The 25136-nt window shown below is 41.6% G+C and overlaps 1 protein-coding gene across 3 annotated transcripts in view; it reads right to left on the bottom strand.

Annotated features, from left to right (window-relative positions):
* Positions 1 to 6298: 6298 nt before the first annotated feature.
* Positions 6299 to 25136, bottom strand: part of RPS6KA1 (ribosomal protein S6 kinase A1) — a 109937-nt gene continuing 91099 nt past the window's right edge. For all 3 annotated transcript variants that reach the window (XM_063312482.1, XM_063312483.1, XM_063312484.1), the window contains 13 exons: positions 22953 to 23023; positions 21192 to 21280; positions 20832 to 20896; positions 20341 to 20443; positions 19408 to 19535; positions 18797 to 18922; positions 17950 to 18039; positions 16778 to 16936; positions 15724 to 15885; positions 14308 to 14384; positions 10068 to 10185; positions 8894 to 9031; positions 6299 to 7378 (listed from right to left, as the gene is read on the bottom strand). In XM_063312482.1, the coding sequence (XP_063168552.1) occupies positions 7256 to 7378; positions 8894 to 9031; positions 10068 to 10185; positions 14308 to 14384; positions 15724 to 15885; positions 16778 to 16936; positions 17950 to 18039; positions 18797 to 18922; positions 19408 to 19535; positions 20341 to 20443; positions 20832 to 20896; positions 21192 to 21280; positions 22953 to 23023 (1449 nt within the window). In that variant the 3' untranslated portion in view covers positions 6299 to 7255. The remainder of the gene's footprint in view (positions 7379 to 8893; positions 9032 to 10067; positions 10186 to 14307; positions 14385 to 15723; positions 15886 to 16777; positions 16937 to 17949; positions 18040 to 18796; positions 18923 to 19407; positions 19536 to 20340; positions 20444 to 20831; positions 20897 to 21191; positions 21281 to 22952; positions 23024 to 25136) is intronic.

Raw genomic sequence — 25136 nt, 5'->3', positions numbered from 1 at the left:
GAAGTTAGAGGGTTACATTTGGAGAAACAAAGGATTTTAATGAGAAGGAGAGAGAATACTATAATGTGGTGGTTAGCCTTATGTGAGGCAACCTGTTAAGGATTATCTGTATACCTTCAAAATAGCTTGAGGTGATTTAACATTGTTTTAGCATGTATTTTTCTCTTAATCAAACTTATTTTTTAATTGAAGAGACTCATCCTGACTACAGATTAGAAAGGAGCTCAAAATGTATTTATTTTCCCAGCCTTCAACAGTCCTTCAATTGTTAGCCCAAAATAGCCAAAGGATAGGCAACTGGTGCTTTTTTAATGTTTTCAATCAGTTCTAAAACGTTTTGGAACTCCTCAACCACCATGGGTAGTGATTAGGTACTATGGTGGCAACAATCCAAAATATTTGAAAGACATGAAGTTGTCTGACCTTGGAATAGCCCAACCACCTTTTCTGTTTGGCCTCAGAATTACGGGGTATTTGAAATATATTCCACATGTGATAAAAAAATTCCCAAATCAGGATTGATTCCTGGTACATTCATGACAGTAGTCATCTTAAGATCAATTCAGAAGCAGTGTGCTGCTGTCTTCTTCCATTTTTTTTTCCAACTTACCTGTGTAGCATACATCCCTCAGATTTCCTGGTAGTCTTCTGTCCAAAAATAATTAAATCCGACTGTGCTTAGCTTTTTAAAGAACAGCTAAGTGTTGCTACCTGCTGAGGACACTAGGAGGTGTATCTTCCGGCAATTCACAATGGACAATGTTGCCTCCAAAGAGAAAGGAAGTTTTTTACTTTCACCTTGCTGTGAGATAAAAGTAAAATGAGAGTATTGTCTCATCCTGTGCAAGAGTAAATACCATACTAGCTGTTATATTAATGTTTTCTCAGTGATACCTGTAAATGTTTTGTATGAAATTTGAAGGTATAGTTGTATCCATTGTGGCTTTGATTCTGCATTTGGTACTGGTCAATCTCTGGGACGTATCTAGAAGTCTAACTGGTTCTAATTTTATTGGATTAATTTTAATTTGGGGGGCCTGGGAATAAGTACAAGGTACAAGGCAGGTTTCTGCTTGATCCTTGCCTCTGATGAATAACATCTGACTGTGAGAAGACCACTGGTTGAGACCAGAAGGAAAAAAAAATCCTATCTAAAGGAGGGAGTGGTCCCATCTTTTTCAAAGGAACCATTCTTGAAACAAACATAGTTGAACCTAGAAGAATTTATTAATTATAAATCAGTGGCAACCTCCCTTCCCTTTCTTGAGCAAAGTGTTAATATGGTAGTGGACTTGATCCAGGTTCTCTTCAATTAATTTTGGTTGTCCAATGGGAAAGCTATTATTGGGAGACAGAAGGATGCAACACTGACCAATCTCCTTGACCTCTTAGTGCAGGGATAATCAGCTTGAGGCTCTTCAAATCCGTATTATCTGACCCTGGGATGTTCCCCTGATAACTCTTCAAAATTGGTGGCATAATTTCTTGTTGAGGCAGGAAGTACTTGAAAACTATGATAAGAGTCTTATAAGTTTTAAAGATTCCCATCCCCAAAGCAAAAACCATCCTCACTTAACTTGTTTCATTGCCTTGCTCACTCTGGCCCTCAGGCTTCCAAAAAACATTAAGCACAGTCCCTGCCTCCTAAAAGGGTACTGCCTATGTCTGAATACCAATGGTATACTGGAGCCATAACCCATGTTAGGGAAACGTGGGACTGCCTTGTAGGTGTGTTGCTTATCCTTGACCATTTACAGAAGGTGGTGCTGGAGGACTTCTGGTAGATCCTTGGATGAGAGCTACCAAACTAAGGCTCAATTCAAAAAATGTTGAGGCCCTATCAGTTCCGTGTTTCCTGGTCCAGATGGGTGGCTTTCGTCACTGGAGGGGAGGAGCTACATTTAAAACTTTGTGGTACTGTTAGGTTAGTACCACAATCATTAGTGATCCAAGTAACTCCAGTAATATGGAGTGTTTTTTAAACCAGTTTAGTGGGTATTCTGGTTGTGCCGATATTTGGAGAAAAATATCTTGGATGCAATAATCCATGTTGTCTAAACTGCCATCAGAGTTATTGTAATACATTATACATAGTCCTGCCTTTGAAAACAGACTCGCAGGGAAATAAATGAGTAAATACAAGGCACAGAAAGAATATTAACTGAAAGGTTTCCTTGCTGTATTTCAAGCTAAAGAGACTGGAGAGTGACAAGATCACTACAACAAACATATTAATACCTTTGTGAAGAAAAGATATTCATGTATCTGGACTTGAAAATCTCATAAAACCTAAGGTATAGAATGCTTGTTACTTTCCAAAGGTATAGAATGCTTGTTACTTTTCAAACAGCCTGTCATTAGTTCCATGGAAACTAATTTTGTAATTTGCAAACCAACAAAAACCTATTCAATAACTCATCCAGAGTTAGGATTCCAATTCTAACAATGAAGGAAAACCATCTTATTTCAGCAAAAGAGCACTGAACTCCCTAATAGATATAATTGAGCAACTGAGCCACTGGATTGATGGAACAGAGAAAGGGAGCAGGTGTCCTGATTGAGAAAGAGATGGAAAGCCAAGAGGAAATCTTGGTACAGAAAAGATAGAGGCACTGTTGCTATTAAATCTCTTTATAACAATTGTAAACACTCATCCACACCCACCTGCTTCTTTGCAATGTATTTTACAGCAGAGTAAGACTGACAGAGGTTTCATAGGTAAGTCTGTCCATGCAGCCTATAAGGCCAAAAGCATCCAAAATACAGTTGGTAATTGAAATAATTAAAATGCTGGCTAGTACAGTCTTTCTGGCATGTCCAAACTACTTGGCAATATTTAATCATATTTAATTTGAAACTAATATAGGATTCCTCATTACTAGCTTATATATAGCACTTAGTGTGCAAGAAGCTTTTGATTCTTTTATTGGTTAACTATCCTGAAAATTGGTTCTTTAACTATCCTAAAACCAATTTAACTATTTCAGGTTAAATTGGTTCTTTAACTATCCTGAAATAGACCAAATCTTAATTTTCCCAGCCCAAGTATCCATGTTTTAAGTTTGACTAGCAAATCCATCAGGTTAGTATCTTCTGTGGCCTCAAGGAAGTCACCTGAAAGTGATGATTTAAAAATGGCAGTCATGTAGTCAATTAGCAAGTTCTGAGTAAATATATAAACAAGCACATCTTAAGTTTAATTTTTATGAGTTAACCTATGGGCCGGCCAATTAGTACGTTCTATCAACTCATTTTCTCAATTTCTTGGACTTAGGGTGAAAAGGAGAATTATATATATATATATATATATATATATATATATATATATATATATAAAATACGGAGTTCTATTTGCATACTATGGAGTCCTATATATATATATATATATATATATATATATATATATATATATATATATAAATAAATAAAAAATACGGAGTTCTATTTGCATACTATGGAGTCCTACCTACACATTTTTGTTGTAATATTTCAGTATAATCCACTGAGGTATGAGGAAAGTCTCTCTGCTTGTGGAAACAGTGAATCATCACATTGACACGAACTCAAAAATTTATATCCCATCAAACTGAACAAAATCCAACTCAAGCTGATTTACAATAATTTAAAATAACCCATATAAAAAAATACTGTTTAACAGAAAACACCCGTCAAAAGAGCACAAGCTGTAAAAACAGATCATTCTGAATTTGAATAGGTTCCAAAAAGTAAAATCTACTATAAAACTGTTCTCAAGGCATGCATAAAAATGGGCAACTTTCTTTAGGATGGCAGTGCCTGTAAAATGTGAGGCATGGAAGATAAAATGGACTGGAATAAAATTCACATGCTTTCTGCCAATCCTACCTGGATCTTATGTGCAGCTTATAGCCTTCTAAAATCAGAAGCTAAGACTATAAAATAGCCATTACTTCAATATCTCCAGTTGTATTAGACTACAGCTCCCAGAATTCCTTGCCAGCAGAGCCAAAGGCCTCCCATTGGCAATGAATTATGTAAGACGACTTCAAGCTAAGAAAATCGCTCTTGCATGGTAGTTGTTTCCATTGATTTGCAAAAAGCGGGTGCCTGTATAGTTTTCCTCTTTCGCAGTGCTGACAAATGCCAAGCATCCAGCTCCTAGCTGTCATCTACGCATACCTGATGGCCAGATGCTAAGCCACGGACCTATCCCTTGTGCTGCTTCTTTCCTAAATGGAAATAATTTACAGTTCCCCTTTGAGTGGTTATTAAAAGGGCTCCTTCTACTGTCATAAAAGCTTCAAGTTACCATTGGAGTTTACCCAGATTGTGGATCGTGGGCTCTGGAGTTGGCACAAAGCCTTCCAGTGCTGCATGGTTTCCCAGAGCTGTGGATGTGCACACCCAGTTATGTCACCTAATAGAATCGTTAGTTCGGCAGGGACTTGAAGATTGTCTCGTTGAATCATCTACACAGTGCAAATCCTCACACTCAAGAATGTTAACTACACTACAATGACATGGTCCCCTGTCTCCAGTGGAGAATCCCGTTTCCAAAGTGAGATTAGTGTATTGTTACGCAGTTTCTCCTATACTTACCTGAATTCTGCTTTCCAACAACTTCCATGCATTGGTTATGGAAAAAAGGGAAAACAGTATCTTCTGTGACAACCACTCAGAAATTTAATAACATTTCTCCCCTCGATTTTCTGCACCCCAGGCTTAAGCTTTCAACTGTTCCTCATCTCTTTGAAATACCACAGATACGCAAGTAGTAAAACCTCTCTGTTCAGACCATCTGGTTTAACGCTTTCCACAATTTATTTGTACTGTATCCATGCTGGAAACTGTCTCCATAAAGATACTACTCCTTTGCTGTAGATCAACTAGTAAGGTTCCTCAATTAGTAAGAGTTAAACCAGATACCAAATGCTTATCATTGACATCAAACAAATCAGCATTATTACATACCTGAAAAACAAAAGATGCCAGTAAGGTCAAGCCACTGATAAATATTATACAGGAAAATGTTATTCGAAGGGGAAATACGTGGTTGCTGGCCTCTGCTTACTCAAGTCTTCAATTCATATTATGTAAAACAGGCTTTTCTAAACAGAGAGAGCCACTAATAGATAAAAAGTTGTTGATTCTGAGCAACTTAACAGAAGTGGGGTTTGATATTAGGTAGAAAAAAGAGATTATATTTCATGTGGGATTGACAAAGTATTATAGTGTATCTGGCTCCCTGCAGCAGTGTCCCTGTTTAGAAATCTTGCAAGCAGGACTTTCGACACTTCCACTGATACAGGTGGTCCTCACTTAGCGACCACTTGTTCAGCGACTGTTCAAACTTACAATGGTGCTGAACTAGTGGTACTCACAACCGGTCCTCAAAGTTCCAACTGTCACAGCATCCCCACGGTCACGTGATCACCATTTGTGACCTCTTTGCTGGATTCCTACAAGCAATGAGGAAGCCAGCAGAAGGTCCCAAAGGATGACCACATGATGTTCTTAATGACCCGCAGTGATTCGCTTAATGATGGCAACTGGAAGTGCCAGGATTTCTGTTGCTAAGTGGTACAGTCATGTGATGTCATGCTTTACAACCATGTTGCTTATCGACAGAAATTCCAGTCCCAATTGCTGTTGTTAACTGAGGACTGCCTACATTCCATATTCTCCACCCCTATGTTAAAAGGCTCTGCCCTATTGGGCTGTTTCTCTGGGGGAGAGACAGGATGTACTGCGACATTACATTTTTAGCTGCCTCCCCATTGCAATTAGGGTGCCTGTTTTCCCAGTGATAATAAACTGGAGATGATCAGCAGTCTTTCTTCAATACTCCCTACTCTAACCTTATCCCCTTATGGTGGGAAACCTAGATTAGCAAATCCAGAATGGAGAAAGCTAAACAACTGGATAGAGAAAGGGAAAATAGGAGGAAGAAGGAGTATTAGGTATGTTCGCTGCCTTGAGTTATTTATAAAATTAATAAAGGCAGGATAAAAAAAAATCTAAAAGGCAGAAGGGGTAGAAATAAATACTAGCAACAGCAGGGTATTCAGTAAAGCTCAATCTAACAGTGTAAGTAAGGTAGAGACAATTCCAGCTAAAAATCACCAGTGGCAAGGCATCATTGTTCCAGCCAGATTGGAAGAAACATTGGATGGAAAGTTACAGCAAAAGAAGGTCCCTTTCTCTTCCCCACATATTTCTTTTGATGTAACAGATTCTGTCCCATTTGTAAGCAAATTAGCCACACAATTAAAAGAAAGGACAGGGAAATGCAAGGTTAGTCAGTAAAGTAACTTCAAGCTGCATGATATGATTTATTTGAAAATTCAGACAGAAACCCTGAGTTACCAGCTACACAATTGGTTAAATTAAAAAAAAAAAAAAAAAAGGAAAAGAGCAACAAATACTTTTTTTGGTTGCACTTAGCATCACAGAGGTGCTGGATTGTGCTGTTTGAAAGAGTTTAAAACAAACAAACAAACAGACAAAGAAAGAAAGAAAGAACAGAAACCCTCTCCCCTTTCTCCACCTAGAAATCCTGGACATCTTCACCGCTGGAAAGAAATTTTCTTACAGGCCCATTGCACATTTAAAAGCAAGATACAATCTGGCATAGATTCAAGAGTCAACTGGATTTGAGGATTTAGAAAAGCACAGTAATTCCAACCCGTCAGATTGAGTTGTCTCCAATCGCATGATGTGGAAAAGGGAAAGAGGGAAGAGATGAGACAGAGTTGTTCAAAACTGTCTTGAGTAGCAGCCACATGGCTTCGATGATAAGGAGCAGGAAGTTCAGCTTGTGCACACAAGAACTCACAAGCCATGTAAAAAGTGTGTGTCTGTACAGAGGGGATCCTTTAAAAAACAAAACATCTCCACTGGAGCGATCTTGGCGAGAGAAGCAGAGACAGCACTGTTTCAGCTGCATCAGCTTTGAGTTGCAGAGATATCAACTTGTCTAAGGCATGGCCCTTTGCAGGTAGAGGTGTTTTGCACGAAGATTATTGCATGTTCATCTTCTTACCTACATCTACATAGATTCCTTTTTAAATAGCCTCTCTGTTCATTTAAGAAAAACACAACAACCACAACAACAAAAAAGACATCCATGAGGAGAACAAGAGCGAATCTTTCTGAAGGCACTTGGCCCTGATGGACTTCTTGGTGGACTGACATTTTCATGTTCCCCTGGAAGACCAGGGGAGTTTGTGCAGAGTCACCACTGGGGTGAAATGGGGAATTACCCTGCATTCCCGTATCACAGAGTTGTAGATGGGAGTTTCTTGACCCGCCTCTGTGCCAAGAAAGAGGCCTCAATAGGCTTCAGCTGGGGACTTGGCTTTGAGTTGTTCAATGCAGAGTATGTAGCAGCCATGGCACCCTGGAAGAGAGAAGAGCCACAGGTGTTTGCTTAAGAGACAGACATATATAAGATGCATCAGCTGTGTGCTGGGGGAAGGATGGATAACCAGGGTTGGCATCATTGACTATTTGCTGATGACTTAAGCCCCCAGAGCACTAAACAATTCACTATCCCATTTAGCCATACTGTTTGGACACAAAGCATTTTCATTCATTTACACATTCTCAAGCATCAAACCTTTTCCTGCTGGTATCTGGAGGGCATCAAGTTGGGGAAGGCAGTTTTAAAGTATCACTCCAGAGTGTGCTCTCCTGAGATCCCACTTCAGTGAGCAGTGATGATAGGACCAACTGGTAGACTTGCCTTTGCTATTCCAAGGCTCTTATTAATGTCCAAGGTAGTACATTATCTGTTTTGCTAGCCATAGGAATCTCACTGCCCAGGATGAGCAATTTTACCAGTGCTGAACCTCAACTGAGGAAAAATGCTCCTAAGCCTGCTTAAGGGAACAAATCAAGATCTTGAAAGAAGCAGAGATCACTTGTGCACTGGGTTTTTCAAGCAAATACTGGTAAAAAACATAGGAATGGGGCCAGAATGTTTGCAGACATCCTTGCAGTAATCAAGTCCACTCCTCTGGGAGTCACAACTAACTGCAGTTCCCCCACTGAATGTATGTGGGGCAGTAAAACCATTTACTGTGTGAAACAGCCCTGACTTGTTCTTAAAGAAATGTAATGGCCAGTGTTCCTCAAAGGAGTGCAGCCTTTTTTTTTTTGGTGCCTTCAAGTCAGTCTTAACTCCTGGCCACTGCCTGGACAAGTCCCTGCAGTTTTCTTGGCAAGTCTTCCAGAAGTGGTTTGCCACTGCCTCCTTCCTAGGGCTGAGTGTATGTGACTGGCCCAAGTACCTGAAGAATGACTTCCCAGGAGTTTTCCATCATGCGTAGGTGCACACATATATGACAGGGAGTGAGTGAGTGAGTGAGTGAGTGAGTGAGAGAGAGAGAGAGAGAGAGAGAGAGGCTTGATAATCCTATTCCTCTGCTGGGTTTACTCTAGTATGTTTTCATGACTGTTTTTTTAAACAATAGGGTACAGGAACACAGAAGTGCCAACTTCAAAGGACTTCTTCATCCAGACTAGTATTGTCTACTTTGGCAGCAGCTGTTTTGTTTTGTTTTTTAAACATGAGATGCCACAGACAGAACATGGCTTTCCCACATGTAATCTGAGCTATGCCAACCTCCCTCTCCCATATGGCTTCTCTTTGTCTTTCCTCACTGACCCAAGGATATTGAGAGAAAATTAGGGCCATTATGGCAAAGCATTTATGCCTTGATATGCTATGGATTCCTTCTGAGATCAGGAATGGAGGGTCCTCACAAGGAAGATTTTCTCTACACACCTGTACAGTCATTGCTTTGTGTCTGGATAGGTACTGGATGGGAGAACAGAACAGATCTTTTCATAGCCAATACATTAAGTGTGATAGAACAGGGCAGGAAACACACAACTCTCTTCCACCCCATACCTTTACAAGCTGTACATCCTGGTGGCTTAATTGGCTCTGAGGCAACTTGTCCTTCTGGGTTATCCACAGGTGTTGGAGTACCTGTTTGGCAGTCAAGCGCTGATGTGGATCAACATGGAGCATCTTGGATACTAAATCCTGCAATAAGCATTCAGAAAACAAAGCTGCTGAATATCCTTTTTCCCTCTGCAGGTTTCTTGGCTACCCCAAAGACAATCCTGTTTCTTAATTCATTTGGAAGTTGCTTCCAGTTTGTCTTATCTGAGAGCAACCATACCTAGTTAGCCAAGAGTAACTTCCTTCCTTCCAATGTGACTGAAGACTTAGGCCACATTTGGGCAGTGTGTCTGAACCTAATCCCTGGCTTGTTCTTCTTTACTTCGGAGCAGCTGCTAGGACTTGAAAAAGAATTCTGACTGGGCCATTTGTGATCATGCGCTGGCAAATCAGGGAGCTGAATTAATTGTTCTAGGACAGTGTTTCTCAACCTTGGCAACTTTAAGATGTGTGGGCTTCAACATGGCTGGCTGGGGAACTCTGGGAGTAGAAGCCCATACATCTTAAAGTTGCCAAGGTTGAGAAACACTGTTCTAGGAGGAGCAGATTGGTCCATCGGGTTGTCCCAACAGAGCCAATGTCTCTGGCTTTCTAACTCAAGGAAAAATTGGGTGCCTATGTGAGTTTGGGGGTAAACAACAGAGGTATATAAAAAGATACATGGTGTGTATAAAGCAGGCTGGAAGATTTTTTTTTTAAAACCTCCCTGTTCCTTCTGTCCTAAAATTACACTCATTCAATGAAACTGAATTGTGGGAGAATTGGGACAGATAAACAGCTTGTTTTGTTATATAGTGCATAACTTAAACCATGGGATTGGTTATCACAGGATGGAGTAAAAGCTGCCAAATTGGGCAGCTTTAACATTCCTGGAGGATGAGGTTACCAAAGGCTCCTGATCATGATGGCTAAAAATTACTCCTCAGTATCAGGGCTCATCATTAGGAGCATAGGCAGGAGGGTGTGGTGGCACTTCTGGAGGTACCTGGCCAGCCACAGGATGAACAGAAAGCTGGAGGAGATAAGCTGTAGTTCCAAGCCCGAGGGCTCTCGTGGACTTATGACTGAAGCTGGAAGCTGCTTTGTCACTCCCTGAGCTTAAAACGCTAAACCTTACTTTGGCCGCATCAGAAACAGTGTTCCAATTTCCTCCTTTGAGGGAAAACTTTCCGCCGCCTATCCGAGTAAGGATCTCTTCAGGGGTATCACCGGGCCCATTTGCAAATGGAGTATACCTGCAAAAGGGGGGCGGAGAGTGACAACGACCACATATTTAATACATGCAATGCCATAATATCAGATGGAAGAGAGGAACAAAACAGAACACACAAAGCAGCGGGTGAGAGTAGACATGGGTGAAGAAGACAGAAGGAGTGCAAAGGAGGGAGATCCTCCACCACCACCACCCCCAGTTCCCCGGAAACCCATTTAACACCAGGTAGAGGTTTAAGCACAAACTAGTTTTGCTGTAAGGTTTTCTCTGCACTGGTTATTCTTTAAAATCACAGAGATCCACACACGTTCTCAGCAGAAGGCGGGATTCTCAGGAGACAAACAGAGACAGACTCTGAACTGGAAGATTTCATAATTCATTATAATTATGAGCGTGTAATAAGTCACCGTGCCCTATTGTAGAGTTGAATCATACGGTCTAGTCTGTTAATGATTGGTTGGGAATGGAAGATTTGCTGTGGGGCAAAAAATTGGCCGGCTCGACCTTCAGGTTTGTTACAGTCCTCCAGTTTAACAGTGACGACTAATAAATGCCTATAGCAGTTTGGAGATTATAACAATTTTCTAATTCTTAAGAAATATTATAATGAGCCTGGATGGGTTTTACCAATAGCCAACTTATGGAGAATTTTGCCTGAGAAGGAGAGAGGGGCTTCAAATGCATTTTAAGCAGAACAAAAAGACATTTCTTTGTTGGGGGGAGGATGTGATTCAGAATACAATTCCAGGTGAATCGATTCTTTGCTCACTGATGGGAGGGATAGGCTTAACATGTTGCGTGAACTAACTTCTGCATTATAAGTTAGTTTCCACAACATGTTAAGTCAACCCTTCCAAAAACCACTGTGTGTTCTTGTTGACTCTAACTACTATGGCACATAGGACATGACTGACACCCATAAGTGATGTGAACCCAGTAATTCTGAGATATTCAGCAAAACAAACTTAAGAAAACCATGGCTTAATAATACCAAAGTCCTCAGCAGCAGGGCATATGCTCTGAAGGTTCAATCTCCAGATTAAAAAGATCAGGGAGCAGGGAACGGAAAAGATTTCTGCCTGGGGATCCAGGAGAACCACTGTGGGTTCGTCAGTCCCATGGCATCAATCCTCTACACTTCAACGAAAGCCAACCCTGAGTCAGTTTACACTTTTCGGTTGCTCCTCTTGATTTGGAAGCAACTAAACAAACCCTGACAACATTGTGCACGGTTTGTTCAGTTTTATGGGTAAAGGAAAAACTCTGTTAACAAATCAGAATCATAACCAAGGAAGAAATGGTAGTTTCCCAAAATTCTTAGTCTGTACACTGCTCTTGACTCAATATCAATACCTACTTAGAAGTTAATGAAAATCTTTCCCTGCCATCAAATCACCATCAAAGTTGGCAGAAAGTGTAATACAGTATGTGACATGACTGCATTAGGGCCCTGTTTCTTTGTCATTTGTTTAATATTTACACTCCACCTATTTATTTATCCAATTTGTATAGCCGCCCATCTCACAAGAAGTTGATTCTGGGCGGCGTTCAACAATCAAATACGTTTTCCTTCAATAAAAATGGAAAGTGCAATGTTCCAATCAGGTATGGTAAATATATTATGTTCCTTAACAATGAAAAAGACAATTAAGTAATGTAACAAAATCATGACGACAAATATGCAACATTTCAGTTACATATAATATTTAGGCTAAGAAAACATGTTGTGAACAAACTAATCCTGAATTCTAGTATGTAACCATGATTCACACAAAAGTATTGAAAACAGGCCCAAAGAAAACCCAAGGATTACAGAAGAACAAAATACTAAAAATATTTAGAGATGAAAATCCCAAAGAACCTATTGGTAAGAAAATTCAAGGTGAATTATCCCACCAATCATCTCCTCTGCATACAGATCTGCTGGATTTAAGATCTTCAGAGATCCTACCCCAAGTGCCACAGCCAAAGAGGCAAGACAGGCCATTAGTAGAAAAGGACTTTCTAGTGACAGAGCCATGTTCCAGTAATGGCATCCACTTTATGGTCTTCTAAGTACAGGTGAGTATCTTTTTCTTCCCTCAGCTTCATCGAGTCATAAACAATGAGCGCTTTGAGGAATGCTGATTGGTTATTCTCTGTCCCTCCCTGCTCTTTTAATTCAGCACCTTGTATTTAAACAGTGTAGCTAATGGTTTTAGCTTTTAATTTCCTCTATAAGAACCTGCAATCTGTTGCTGACTGGAAACCCCTTACAGGCTTTTTGTGGGAAACAGAAAAAAAATGAATTTATGATTTATGGTTTTGATGATTAGAAAGAGTAAATTACAGAAAAAATAGAGTTATGTTCTACAGCTAGAGGTAAATTTATAATTGTACTTATAACTGCTGTAAAGAAGATCGGAAGCTACTTCTTTGTATCTTTTTTCTTTCTTTGCTTTTGCACTTTTAGCTCTTTCCCTGATCTCTTTTTTTTTACTTTTTCTGACTCTATATTAGTTCCTATTACTGTAGTTTAATCTTCTTTCTTAATTTTTTAAAATAAAGTTTTGTATGCATGTATGTATAAAAGAACCTGCGACCTGGAGGAGGAAGAGGAGGAGGAGGAGGATTGTTGGTCCACGAAGGTCCTGGGAATGGTTCCTAGTTGAGGGACCAATATAAGCTAAAATTGCAGATCATCACCAAATCTTACAAGAATCTGATTTTCTTGCCTCAGAGCTTTGCTAGACTACAAGCGGAACATTAAAATCCCATGAAATTTAACTTTTAAAAAATTGTTTACAAGAACATCTCTGGGCTTGATCAGGGTGGGGGATGCCCATTCTACCACACCTGGCTCCTCTACCTATTAACACCTCCACCAATTAACTATCCACAGGGTCAGAAAAGGGGAATATAATCTTTCTCCAAAGAGACTGGTCACTTGAAACTTCAAGAAGGGTTGCAAAGTCTCATTTGATCACAATTACTATAAGGAGACCTAGCTTCGATTTTTTAATCAGTTAATATATTTGCTATCAGGTGTGGCAATCATTTTTATTTATAGCTGCTTATTGTCTAATTTTAATTTTAGATTATCCTTTTTTCACTTTCTTTGCCTTTCCTTTTGCTTGTTTGTCAAGTGCTTATTAAACTACTTTTCTGATTATTTTTGAGCATACATTACGTATTTACAAAGAATTACTCCTACTCTTAATCTGGGGGTCCCTGGATGCTCTCTAGGAGGGAAATGTGTGTTCCTTGGTACTCACTCTGAGATCAGACTCATTCTCCCTTGCTTGCTTTTAATTGAATCATCTTGCTTGATGAAGACTTCTGCTTTAACAGGCATCTATCTCTAGCCCAACTGGGACTGAGTAAGAACTTTATTGATTTATTTTTTTTCCAACAGTTTACAAGTTTTAATCCAGTAAATCATCAAAAAGGTGCTCCTGAAAGAAGTTTATTATCACTGTTGAATACAGCAGATACTAAGTACTCTCTTAAACAGAAGTACCTTCCTACATATATGAGGGAATCCAGTCACATATCCCATCTATCACAAGTAAAGGAAATACTGTACATGTCTTGTTCCAGGTTTTGTTTTTTTTAATCTTTAGGCACACTGAAAAATAAAAATGACTGAAACTAGTATGGTCTATCAGAATGTATTAAGAATCTCATCTGATGTAGTGGTTACACCAGGGATGGCCACCTAGTGAATATTGATGAACTACAGCTCCCAGCATCCCTTGCCATTGACCACATTGGCTGGGTATGCTGTGAGTTGTAGTATAGCAAATATTCAGCTCTAAGTTGCCTACCCCAAGTTAAGAAAGCTGCTGAAGAGGAGGCAGGTTCTAATCCCTTGCTCAAAGAGGAGATTTACTAAGCAATCTCAAGCTAGTCATACCTGTCAATTGTGTTCACACACACTGTGCTAAGCATGGCTTGCTGGGTTCACATTGTATACTAGACCATGACTCATAACGCACAATCTCTCACCCTGTCCTACCTCACAGAACTACTATGAGGAAAAAAAGCAGAGGTAGAGGACCCACCTCTCTCTCCAACATTCTTTGGGGTGGGTGGAATGAAAATATAATAAATAAATACAGCTGAAACTATTGTTCTCCAAGCAAAACACAATACAGCCTCTTACCCTGCTAGCATTGTGTAGAGAAGAATTCCTAAGCTCCAGATATCACAGGCCTCATCATAGCCTTGACGTTTCAAAACCTAAATAAGAACAAGAAAACATGGAGATATAATTATCGACCCTAGGAAGAATGGGGAAAACATTGAAAAGTAGTTCTCCCTGTAATTTTCTTGGCTCTGAAAAAAGAGAAGTAGTAAAAGTAGAGGCATGGATGACATCTCCAGCAATTCAAATATCTGCAGAAGACCAAGAGGCAGGAAGCAGCTCAGTTTTGAATTTCTCCTCTCTTAACACTCCTGCATGTCCTGATTTGAAGATGACCAGTAACTTGTTGGTCTCCTCTACCTTTTCTTATCCTCTTACCTTTTCCTATTTGTGACATTTAAAAAAAGTCAGTCAATTCCAATAATTTCCAGCCATTGGCTGTGCTGGCCAGAACACCGAGAGACCTATTAAACAAAGGATGTTTTAAATACTGTGTAGTTACAAGAAAGCAATTGGCCTAATTAGCAATCTGAACTATGAATAGTTTCTAAGCAAGGAGAACTACATTCTCTATATACAGCCTTCCCCATGGTGGATCTTCCAGATGAATTCAGCTTGCAACACCGAGGATTCCTAGCTTTCTTTTTCTAGTTTAAAAGGGAGATGTTTCACTCCATACAAAAATGTCCTCCTTGCAACTGCAGAACATCCCATTCTTGCCTCCTAGCATCACATCTCCCCTTTGTCTAAGTCAGCATTCTCCCACTTACTCTTCTCAGGATATATGGATTACATCCCATCCAGTACAGAATGGTCATGTTGTAATCCTCCCAAACAATCTAGAGGGAGTCTGCTTGATGGAGGCTAAGACTAGTTCAAAAAGGACATAAGGGTTCCCCCAGGCTTATCAGCTAAAACACAGGTAGCATTTGGAATGCTACTGAAAGGAAGCCATCAAAATTTGTGATAGTGTCAAGGAAACAGGAGAAGAACCATGCTGAGCCAAAGTTCCAACTCTAGTACTTTATTGCTCTTGCCATTAAACAGAATCTTGCCAGACTAAAGGTACTCTAACTGACCTATAGGTAAACATTCAGCAATGGCTCTAAGGTGGTTACCTTGAACCTCTTAACTTTCCCACCAGCAGAACCTGGATTGAGCAATCTTTTATCTCTCTGGAATGTGCTCCCTCCCTCTTGGGAGGGAGTACCAGCTCTGAACTCCACCACAGATAGTTACCAAAATTCATATCCTGTCAAGAACAATCACAGGAGAAAAGACCCAGTTTCTATGTTGGCCTGTATCTCCAAACCCAAACATGCTGATAAGATCTGGGGGAAATCTGCATGTTCCTGAAATGGATGACATTAGTAGAACAAGTATGTTTTATGTGGGAATTCGAACCCAACAGATTCAGGATTATGAGCTGCTTACCTCTGGAGCAACGAAGTTAGCAGTATAGCAAGGGGTCATGAGGAGCCCATTGTCTGCCCTCAGTTGCTTGGCAAATCCAAAGTCACAGATACGAATAGACTCAGGATTGCCGGACTCATCTACATAGAGGATGTTGCTGGGTTTCAAGTCTCTATGGACCACCTGCAAAGCAAAAGTGGAAATTGCAGGTCATGAGTTTACTTCTGCTTCCTTCCAATTTACAGGCAAGTGCTTTAACAACTTCATTCTGATACAATTCATCCTGATACAACTGCAATTTATTTATTTATTTCCTGCTTTTTGGGTTACAGAACCCCTAATAAGGATTACAAAACTAAAAACAAAAAGTAGAAAACAGGTCACAATAAAATAGAAGCCACAATATACTGATAATTAAAGAGAAAAGGCTTGTTAAAATAACTTTGCAATGCAGGCTAAAATGAACACCAGGCTAAACCCACAGATTTCCACCGCAAGGACGTTCTAGAGATTTGGTGCCACCACAGGGAAATAATCCCCGTCTCTGGTTTGTACGTGTCACATCTCATGTGACAACTGAATTTATAACCAAGACAAAGCAGAAGCCATGGCTTTAAGGCAGGCATGCGTGACCTCCTTCAAATTCAGGGCAGCAGGTACTGACATCTGCCGAATACTTGATACCCATCTCTCCTGGTGAAGCTCCTCTGACATTTCCCTTGTACTTCTTCCACAGCCTGATGATACTTTTCTTTATTTGTCCTGATTTTTTAAAAAAGTTTCACTCTAACCCTAATGGATTTACCCTGACATTTCCTGGTTTTTGCTTTTCACACACTCCTCTTGTGCTGCATTTAATTATATATAAGCAAGCCAGGTTATTTTTATTTGCAGAACAAATTAAAACGTGTCATGCACATAAAAGTTTGAGACACATGAAAAACAGGCGGAGCCTTGATCACACCATTGCAACCGCCATCTTGACTCTGTGACTGTACCCTGTGGACACCCCTGCCTCTTTCCCTCGAGAGGCATCGGGAACGGGGTGGGGTTCTTGCCAGCATCTCCTACTCACCCCTTGGGAGTGAAGATATTCCACGGTCTTGCAGATCGTGTGTAGGACAGAGCTTGCTTCTCTTTCTGAAAAACACTTCTGCTTGAGAATCCTGTCCAGCAGCTCCCCACCTCTCATTAGCTCAGTCACCAGGTAAACGTGTTTGCCATCATCGTACACCTGCCAAATGGATATTTCTGAGCAGGTCTGAGAAAAATGATTTTGCTTCTTTCCCCAAACCAGTCTACCAACTCCATACATATCCAACCTGAGGCCCAGAAATTGCACAGGATGCAATTCTGCACAGTGATATAAATTTGCTCTACAATGCCAGGAACAGCATCTCAGCAACCTTGGGGCTGGCATGTATGATGTCTAGGCAAAGAAAGAGCTGCCTGCCTCTCTCTCTAGCACCGGGTTTCTCAACCAGGGTTCTGTGGCACCCTGGGGTTCCGCGAGAGGTCACGAGGGGTTCCCTGGGAGATCCCAATTTATTTAAAAAATCATTTCAAATTCAGGCAACTTCACATTAAAGAGGTCAGTTTCATTCTTTGTTTTCAGTTTAAGAACACTGTTAATGCATACATACAGGCCTACGCATGAAACAAATATAATAATGTTGTAACTTCTGGCCTCTATTTGAGTCTGAATGTGCAGAGCCTCCCCGAGGCCTGGAAAATATTTCAAGGGCTCCTCCAGGGTCAAAAGGTTGAGAAAGGCTGGTCTAGCAATACGATGCTGAATCAGAATTGACATGCATGCCAGCAGAAGTGTGGTGGACTACACTTTTTTAGGGCGCCATATACGAAGGGCCAACTCTTTCACCGTAACTCCTGCTTGCTTTTTGCTCTCTTCTACTTCCACCACACACCCCCTGCCAAGAGGAGGCTCCGCTGCAAGCACCAGGAAGGAATGCAGAACTGCCTCGGAATACAGCAAAAAGCGTGGTATCTTCTATGAATCCTGCAAGGCCGCTAACCTGCAGAGTCCATAGCTGTGAATGGATCTGATGTGGCAGTGAGAAAGAGAGCCGAGAGATGTTTATCCACAGGTTTACACTTTTCTCTGATGAACTACAAATATTCTGATCTGCTGTCCTGCCCCAATCATGAGTGAACAAATTCTTGTATTCCAACTGCTTTTTCCCCACGAGCATAGGACACTGATCAGCTCGACTCTGCTATGACACTCACATCCTTCAGTGTGATGATGTTTGGGTGCTGTCCGTACCGTAGGAGTATCTCAATTTCCTCCGAGGGGTCTCGCTTACTCTTGTCAATAACCTGCAAGAAGTATAGGCTTTCTTACTACAAAGCAACAGCAACGTTTAGGATTTAGATGATGTTTGAAAGTTGAAAACACAACCTATGTATTTAATTGTGATCTCTCCAATAATCCTGCAAGGTTTTATTTCTTAATTATTCACTGTACTTCTAGACCATCCAATAATCATAGTCTTGAGGCACGCACAAAGCAATCAAAGCCTACTATAAAGTATTAATTTATAAAATTAATTAATTTATAAAATCAATTAATTTATAAAATCAATTAATTTATAAAATTAGGCAGCATCGATCAGCAGCACCAATATAAAAATCAGCAGCACCAATAAAAAGAGCAATAAATGCAGAACGAAAAGAACGAAATTCTAAAAACTCTACAATTTTTTAAAAATTCCTGGAAATATCGGAAAGACTGTGTGATGCAAGCATGTAAAACATCATCTGCACACTGATGCGCACATTATGATCTACCACCCCACCCGAGATGCCTGTGCAGTTGGCACGTGGCAGTGGTGAGGTATGAAATAAGGGACTTTTCAGTTCATTCAACTCCTGGGTTACATCAGTTCACACCCACGATCGGCAGATACAGTTGGAGCACCCAGATTCAGTGACACGAGGCTAAGACTTTCCTGTGCACACAATCCCAACTTTGCTCCCCTTCATTTTATGTACAAGGAAGGATCACTTTTAAACTAATTGTGACATTTTAGAAGATTTCACTGTTCCTAGCCTTGACAAAAGAGAAAGCTCTTACCTTGACTGCGTATTCTGTGCTGGTTGCCTTGTGAACACAGCGCTTGCACACAGAATAAGAGCCCACACCAATGGCTTCTTTTACCAAATAACCATCGTTAAACTGGAGATTCTTCCCATGCAGCTGCTACAAGGAAAGACAATAAGGAAAACTCAGGTTTGCTAGACTATACACAAAGTTTATGAAAGTCTCTCTGTGGCTGAAGCTGAACCAGGATGGAGAAATCCAGGTGAGGTTGTGTATACACTGTTTTCATACAGTTTTTCCAGAGTGCTTTCCCAATTAAAATTCCCCTCCTCACTAACCTAAATTGACACTAAACTTCCCAGGACAAATAGCAGCTTTGGAGCAGGGTAGATTCATCAGAGGCAAATAGTGTGTTGAAATTCACAGAGTTTACATAGAATGGATGCAAATCATCTTTCATAAATTGGCGACGATAAGTTTGTGTATGCACGCTTGCTAAGTTAAGAGACAACTTTCATGTGGCTTTTAGACTGCATATGAATTGTTGCTTGATTTGGAAATAACCAGACACGCACCCCGCCCCGGATTCCAGGGATAGCCCAGCAGCTTTTGAAGTGTTTTTCAGGAACTCCAGGTTTTCTTACCTGAACTACAGAATGCAAAGGTATAGGTGGGGATTTAGCTTTCTCATCCTCTATCAATCCAGTGGCCACAAAACTGAATCCTCGGAAGAGCTGATGGGCCCCCGCACTAGGTGGAATTCCAGGGGAATCTGGAACAAAAAAGGCAGAAAAGAGTAGAACTCAACTCACTGAAACAGTGGCATGTCAGGAATTGACCATTAGTTATCCCTTCCCCCAAAGTTCAAGACAGAGCCATGACAAGACATGTTAGCCCAGTGTTTTTCAAACTTGGCAACTTTAAGGTGTGTGGACTTCAAGCCTGCTGGCTGGGGAATTCTGGGAGTTGAGGTCCACACATCTTAAAGTTGCCAAGTTTGAAAAACACTGCACTAGCCAGCTCTAATAGTGAGAGACAAAGACCAGGATGAGGAACCTGGTGTTGTTGGACCAACTCCCTTTCCCTTGACCACTGCCAAAGCTGGCTTGAAGGTGAGAGTCCAGTATCTGGAGAGCCATAAGTATTCCACATCTATTTCTTCAATTCCATTAACTGTGGGAACATGAAATGCTCATCTGAGCTATGTAGACAGGAAAGAATCATGTGGAGAATCCTGATGCATCTTACTATATTTATTTTATGAGATGCTCTTTTTCTGATACAGAGACCTTTTCTCTATATTGGGAGACTGTTCAGGATCCCAACTCAGGCTGCTGGACCTAATGTAAGTAACAAAAACCATGAGCAAAGCTCCCAGAAAAAATGTGCAAAAGAACAAGTTCATTTCAGGCAAGAATCTGATTCTCCATGGGTCTGAATGAAATGATTTAAAAATGGAGGTAAGGGCTATTTCTATGTCCTAGGAACTAGATGTCCAAAGATGATGTCCATAGACCAAGACTGAATCCAGGTACATACACACACTGCCTTATGGTTATTAAAAGCCAAACACGAACCTTTGGGTGTGCGGGAGGTAAATTCTTTGTCAAAATAAAAGGTATCATCTGGCCGGCCCACAGCAGGTTTGAACGGTGGCTTGATTTCTCGACGGAAAAGCTTCTGGAGGATGAAAAATCATGCAGAAATAGGAGGATTAGGTCAGGGTCTAGATGCACCAAGAGTGCCAAAGAGGGAAAAGCAGAAAATAGTTCAGCCACAGGTTCAGTTCTTCAAGGAAATGATGCCCAAGTATTTGGGTGGTATCAGTTTGATATCAGAAGACACCAAGCTGGGAGCTGCCTGCAAAAGTATGGAAAGCCACGGAAATTCATGTATTCTGAGCTCAGGCCTATAGTTCCCTGAAATGGCCAGCATATTCAGAATTGCTTCTATCATGGTTTGCTCTATCAACAAGCCAAATCTATACATCGTCCTGTTGTCAAAACCTGAATTTTAAGATCTTACCAAACGAAGCAAGAAACAGAAGAAAAAGAAGCCAAATACTCACATTCCAGTCAATGGTGGAGTAGAAAGGGTGGCGCTTTATCTCTTCAACACCATCTGGACCAGATCCTGCAAGGTAAGGTGCACTCTTTCTGACAAGTTCTACACACAACACAGGGCTAGTGCGTTCAGGCTTACGCATATGTACAGGGAAACACATGCCTCTCCACCCCAGCAGCAGAACCCTATTTGTTTGGTTGCTGGGATTCAGCATTTTGACTGTTTTTAGTTTAGACGAGCTTTAGGAGTGTTGTGCTATGCAGAAAACCTGCTAAAAGACCCATCAGGGGCACCTGACTCCACTGCTGCACAGGTGGTCATGTTGTAGGTACACTCAGATGCAAAGCTAGCACAAATGTCTTACCTAACCTGTTGACTGGGTTCCTCTTGAAAAGGGCTCGCAGAAGGCTTTGGGCTTCACAGCTTAGAAATTGGGGCATGCCCAGCTTTGCTCTAAATGAAAAGATATATACATAAATATACACAGAAGTGTGCAACCAGACATGAGTCAACAAAGTAACAGCCAAACAAACAAACAAACTTGCAGCACCTCCATTTTCCAACGTGCCAGTGACCTCTCTTGCTTTGAGGATCAAAGGGGAAAACATGGCACAGACCAGTGCTGTTGAAGTAGCCAAGAGGCTCCAAATGATGCCCCTCAAAGGCCTGGCTTTTAAGAAAGGCAAAGCAGGGCCCACCATTTGTAGTCCCTGGAACAAATTCCTCTCTCAATCAAGTGACGTTTTCCACCCATATCAGAGACAGGCAACCTTTTGGGCCCATTGGGAATTCTGAAAGCATGTCTTTGGTGCTTGCCCAAAAAAAACTAACCTCAGGTGGGGAGTTGCCTATTCACCTAATGGCTCTCATAGTTGGGGGCATCAAGTTATAAAACATATATATACAAAAGAAAAACTGGTAGGGATGCTCCCCATCATCTTCTCTAGCAACTCCAGGATGGTTTCTATCAATCCACCTCAACTTTTTTTCTCCTCCCCCCCCCACAACCCCCCCCCCCCAAGCACTGGGCTGAGGCCACCCTTCAATATTACCTTCTAAGAATGTCAATATAGTCTGTGGGATCCAGCACATTCTCAGAAACAAAGATGATGCTGGAGGTGTTTTGTTGTATTACTGCACTCAATAAACAAACAGCAGAGAGTCTCACAGATGCCAAGGCACATTGGCATCCATAAACACCATGATGCCTATGCCTCTCCCATGTTGCTGTGCGGCCAGAGAGGATTCTAGCTGTTCTACATATGTCAAACCTCTCTGTTATGAGAGCTGAGATTCAACGTATTTAAAGAGCAGCAGATCAGTACAACTGGGATGAATTCACCATTTTGTGGCCATGGGGTTGGCAGTCAATCGTTCGATGGGAGGGACACGGGGATCATATTGGCTTCTTTTAAAGCAAACATTTCAAACCCCTCCTTTCCGTGTTTCAACACCAGTCAGGATGGTTAGCAACGTTTTCTTTTAACTATATCAGGGTCTCACAACCAGCGTTCCGTAGGGTTCCATGAGAGGTCACTAGGGGTTCCCTGGGAGATCATGATTTATTTTAAAAAATATTTCAAATTTGGGCAACTTCACATTAAGGAGGTAAGTTTCATTCTTTATTTTCAGTTTAAGGACACTGTTCATGATATATAGAGGCCTACCCATGAAACAAACATATTTTGTAACTTCTGGCCTATTTTTGAGCCTGAATGTGCAGGGGTTCCCTGAGGCCTGAAAAATATTTCAAGGATGCCTCCAGGGTCAGAAGGTTGAGTAAGGCTGCTCTATATAGATCATAAAATATACTAAAGCTCAGAGGGACAACAAAATCAGTGTAAGTGCATAAAGCAGTGTTTCTCAACCTTGGCAACTTTAAGCTGTGTGGACTTCAACTCCCAGATTTCCCTAGCCAGTGCATGCTGGCTGTGGAATTCTGGGAGTTGAAGTCCACACAGCTTAAAGTTGCCAAGGTTGAGAAACACTGGCATAAAGCATCAGATAACCTCATGTGCTTCCATTTCTTTCCAAAGAGACACTTTCCAAAGCTATTTACCAACCAGGAGTCAACCTGAGGCAAACCCTCTCCAGGGTCTGCATGTGGAGAGACCACCAGACTCACTTAAGAATGAGGGTCATTGTTTCCTTCCTGTCCTTTCCTTGGAACGGCAAGGCCCCTGTCAGCATCTCAAACTGAAATGAACAACATACAAAGAAGTCAACACACAAGAGCCAGGGAATTCCATCAACAGCACTCACTATTGTTATTTTATTTGTTTTTTTTTTTTTTTTTACTTTCACATCCAAGGTTGCTTTTGCCACCGAAGGAAGCAACAGAGTCAAAGCAACTTCAGCATTTGCATTCACCTTGGCTAGCTAGATGGGAAGGATGCTTCTTATTGGTCAGGACAAAAGCAGACCACTGCCTCTCTTCACCATTGGTACATTTGCATCAGGCACCAGCCTCCTTAAAATAGTTAGGCTTCTAACCCTAATTCTGTTTGCAGGATTTTCATGAATGGCCCTCCTTGGATTTCTCAGAGCATCCCTGCTGCAAGGTTAGGAAGGAAGAGGTTAGCCAAGAAGGCCTCAAATGGCAGGAGAAAAATGAAGGTTTTTCTTCTTAAAAAAAGAAAAGCAACTTAAAACTCATCATGCTGTTGCGACACCAGCTCCTTTGTGAGTATCTGCCAAGCAGAAGGAAGGGATAGCCCAGAACTTTATCAGTGACAAAACTGCAGTCAAGCAAAAAAATGTAATAACGGAGCCAAGAAAAAAAGCAAATGTAGGAGATACTAAGCAAGGTGGAGTTGTAGCAACTTCCATGTGAGCTATGCCAAGAGTTTGCCATTACTGGCAGCTGCTGGAGCCCAACACACTTCAGAGCTCCCTGAGAAGCAAGCAAGCCAAGCCTCAGCCTGTGTGAAAGAAGGAACATCAGCAATTCTTGCTGTCCGGGCACGGGTGCATGAAGGGCATGTCTCGTCCTTTCCCTGGGTAAAAGAATTTAGAGCTGACCTCGGGGAAGAAAGGAATGAGCCACAAAGGAGGGACTTGAGACACAATTACACGGTCCAGAGATTGCAGCAAATGTGAGAAAGAAATTCAAAACAACCAGCCCTTGATTCTGTTTAGTATAAGAAGGGAGAGAGAGAAACTTGGATAGGCTTTCAAGATCCTGTTCTTCCACCCAGCAACAATAAAGAGGCATTCCTGGAATCCTTGTGGCGTCTGTGTAGTGGCCTGGCCTCCCTTCAAGAGCTGGCACCCTGTCTCTGGGAAAGAGAGGGCAGAGAGAAGGATTCTGTTTATTAGTTTCCTGCCTGGGTGGAGAACAAAACAGGGAGGCAGTTGCAAGGACAGGACAACATCCACCAAGCCTGGGAGCAGGCAGATATTTCTTGCTGCTACCACTCTCATTTGGGGGAATGGCCACAAGAAACAGCTGTACTTCACTTCCCTTCTCTTGTTCTTCTAAGAGGTGCTGAAGACTGGACTTTCCATGCACAAAGGGGCAGCTGCACATGAAGAACAGCCCCTGCTGTTGGCTCTTCCAGTCAACCAACTAAAGGTAACGCAAGGCCCATTTACTAAGGAGCTTCTCCTCAAGAGTTTACACCAAATACATTGGGACGCGGTGGCACTGCGGGTTAAACCACTGAGCTGCTGAGCTTGCCAATCAGAAGGTTGGCGGTTCGAATTCGCGTGACGGGCTCCCGTCGCTAGTCCCAGATCCTGCCAACCTAGCAGTTTTAAAACATGCAAATGTGAGTAGATTAATAGGCACCGCTTCGGCGGGCAGGTAACGGCGTTCTGTGTAGTCATGCCGGCCACATGACCATGTAAGTGTCTACGAACAAACGCCGGCTCTTCGGCTTTGAAACGGAGATGAGCACCGCCCCCTAGAGTCGGACACGACTGGACTTCATGTCAAGGGAAACCTTTACCTTTACCTACATGGTGCTACGAAACAGGGACAGTATTTGTGGTTTCAAGCCAGGCCACCTTTGCAGATAATCGCCACAAGAGGGCAGCACTTATTCAGCTAATGACCATCCCTGCTAGCATTGCAGGCGGCTTCCACAAAGCCAAAGGATCTCAAAATGCTGCTTGAGGTGATTCCAGTGGTCTTAGGTGTGGTGTGGAGGATCCCAGGAGGACCATCTAGGGGGTTTCAATGCTCCTGCTGAAGCTGCCTTGTTGGGGACAGCTCAGGACTTCCATGTAACTACACAGGTCTGTTCTAATGTCTCCTCAGTCCAACGCACTGGAAGCCATGCTCTGAATTTAGTGTTCCCATTCAGGA

The sequence above is a fragment of the Candoia aspera genome, chromosome 10, assembly GCF_035149785.1.
Source record: "Candoia aspera isolate rCanAsp1 chromosome 10, rCanAsp1.hap2, whole genome shotgun sequence".
Lineage (NCBI taxonomy): Eukaryota > Metazoa > Chordata > Lepidosauria > Squamata > Boidae > Candoia > Candoia aspera.
The sequence above is the reverse complement of the archived record's forward strand: the minus strand, read 5'-3'. Positions and strand labels throughout refer to the sequence as shown.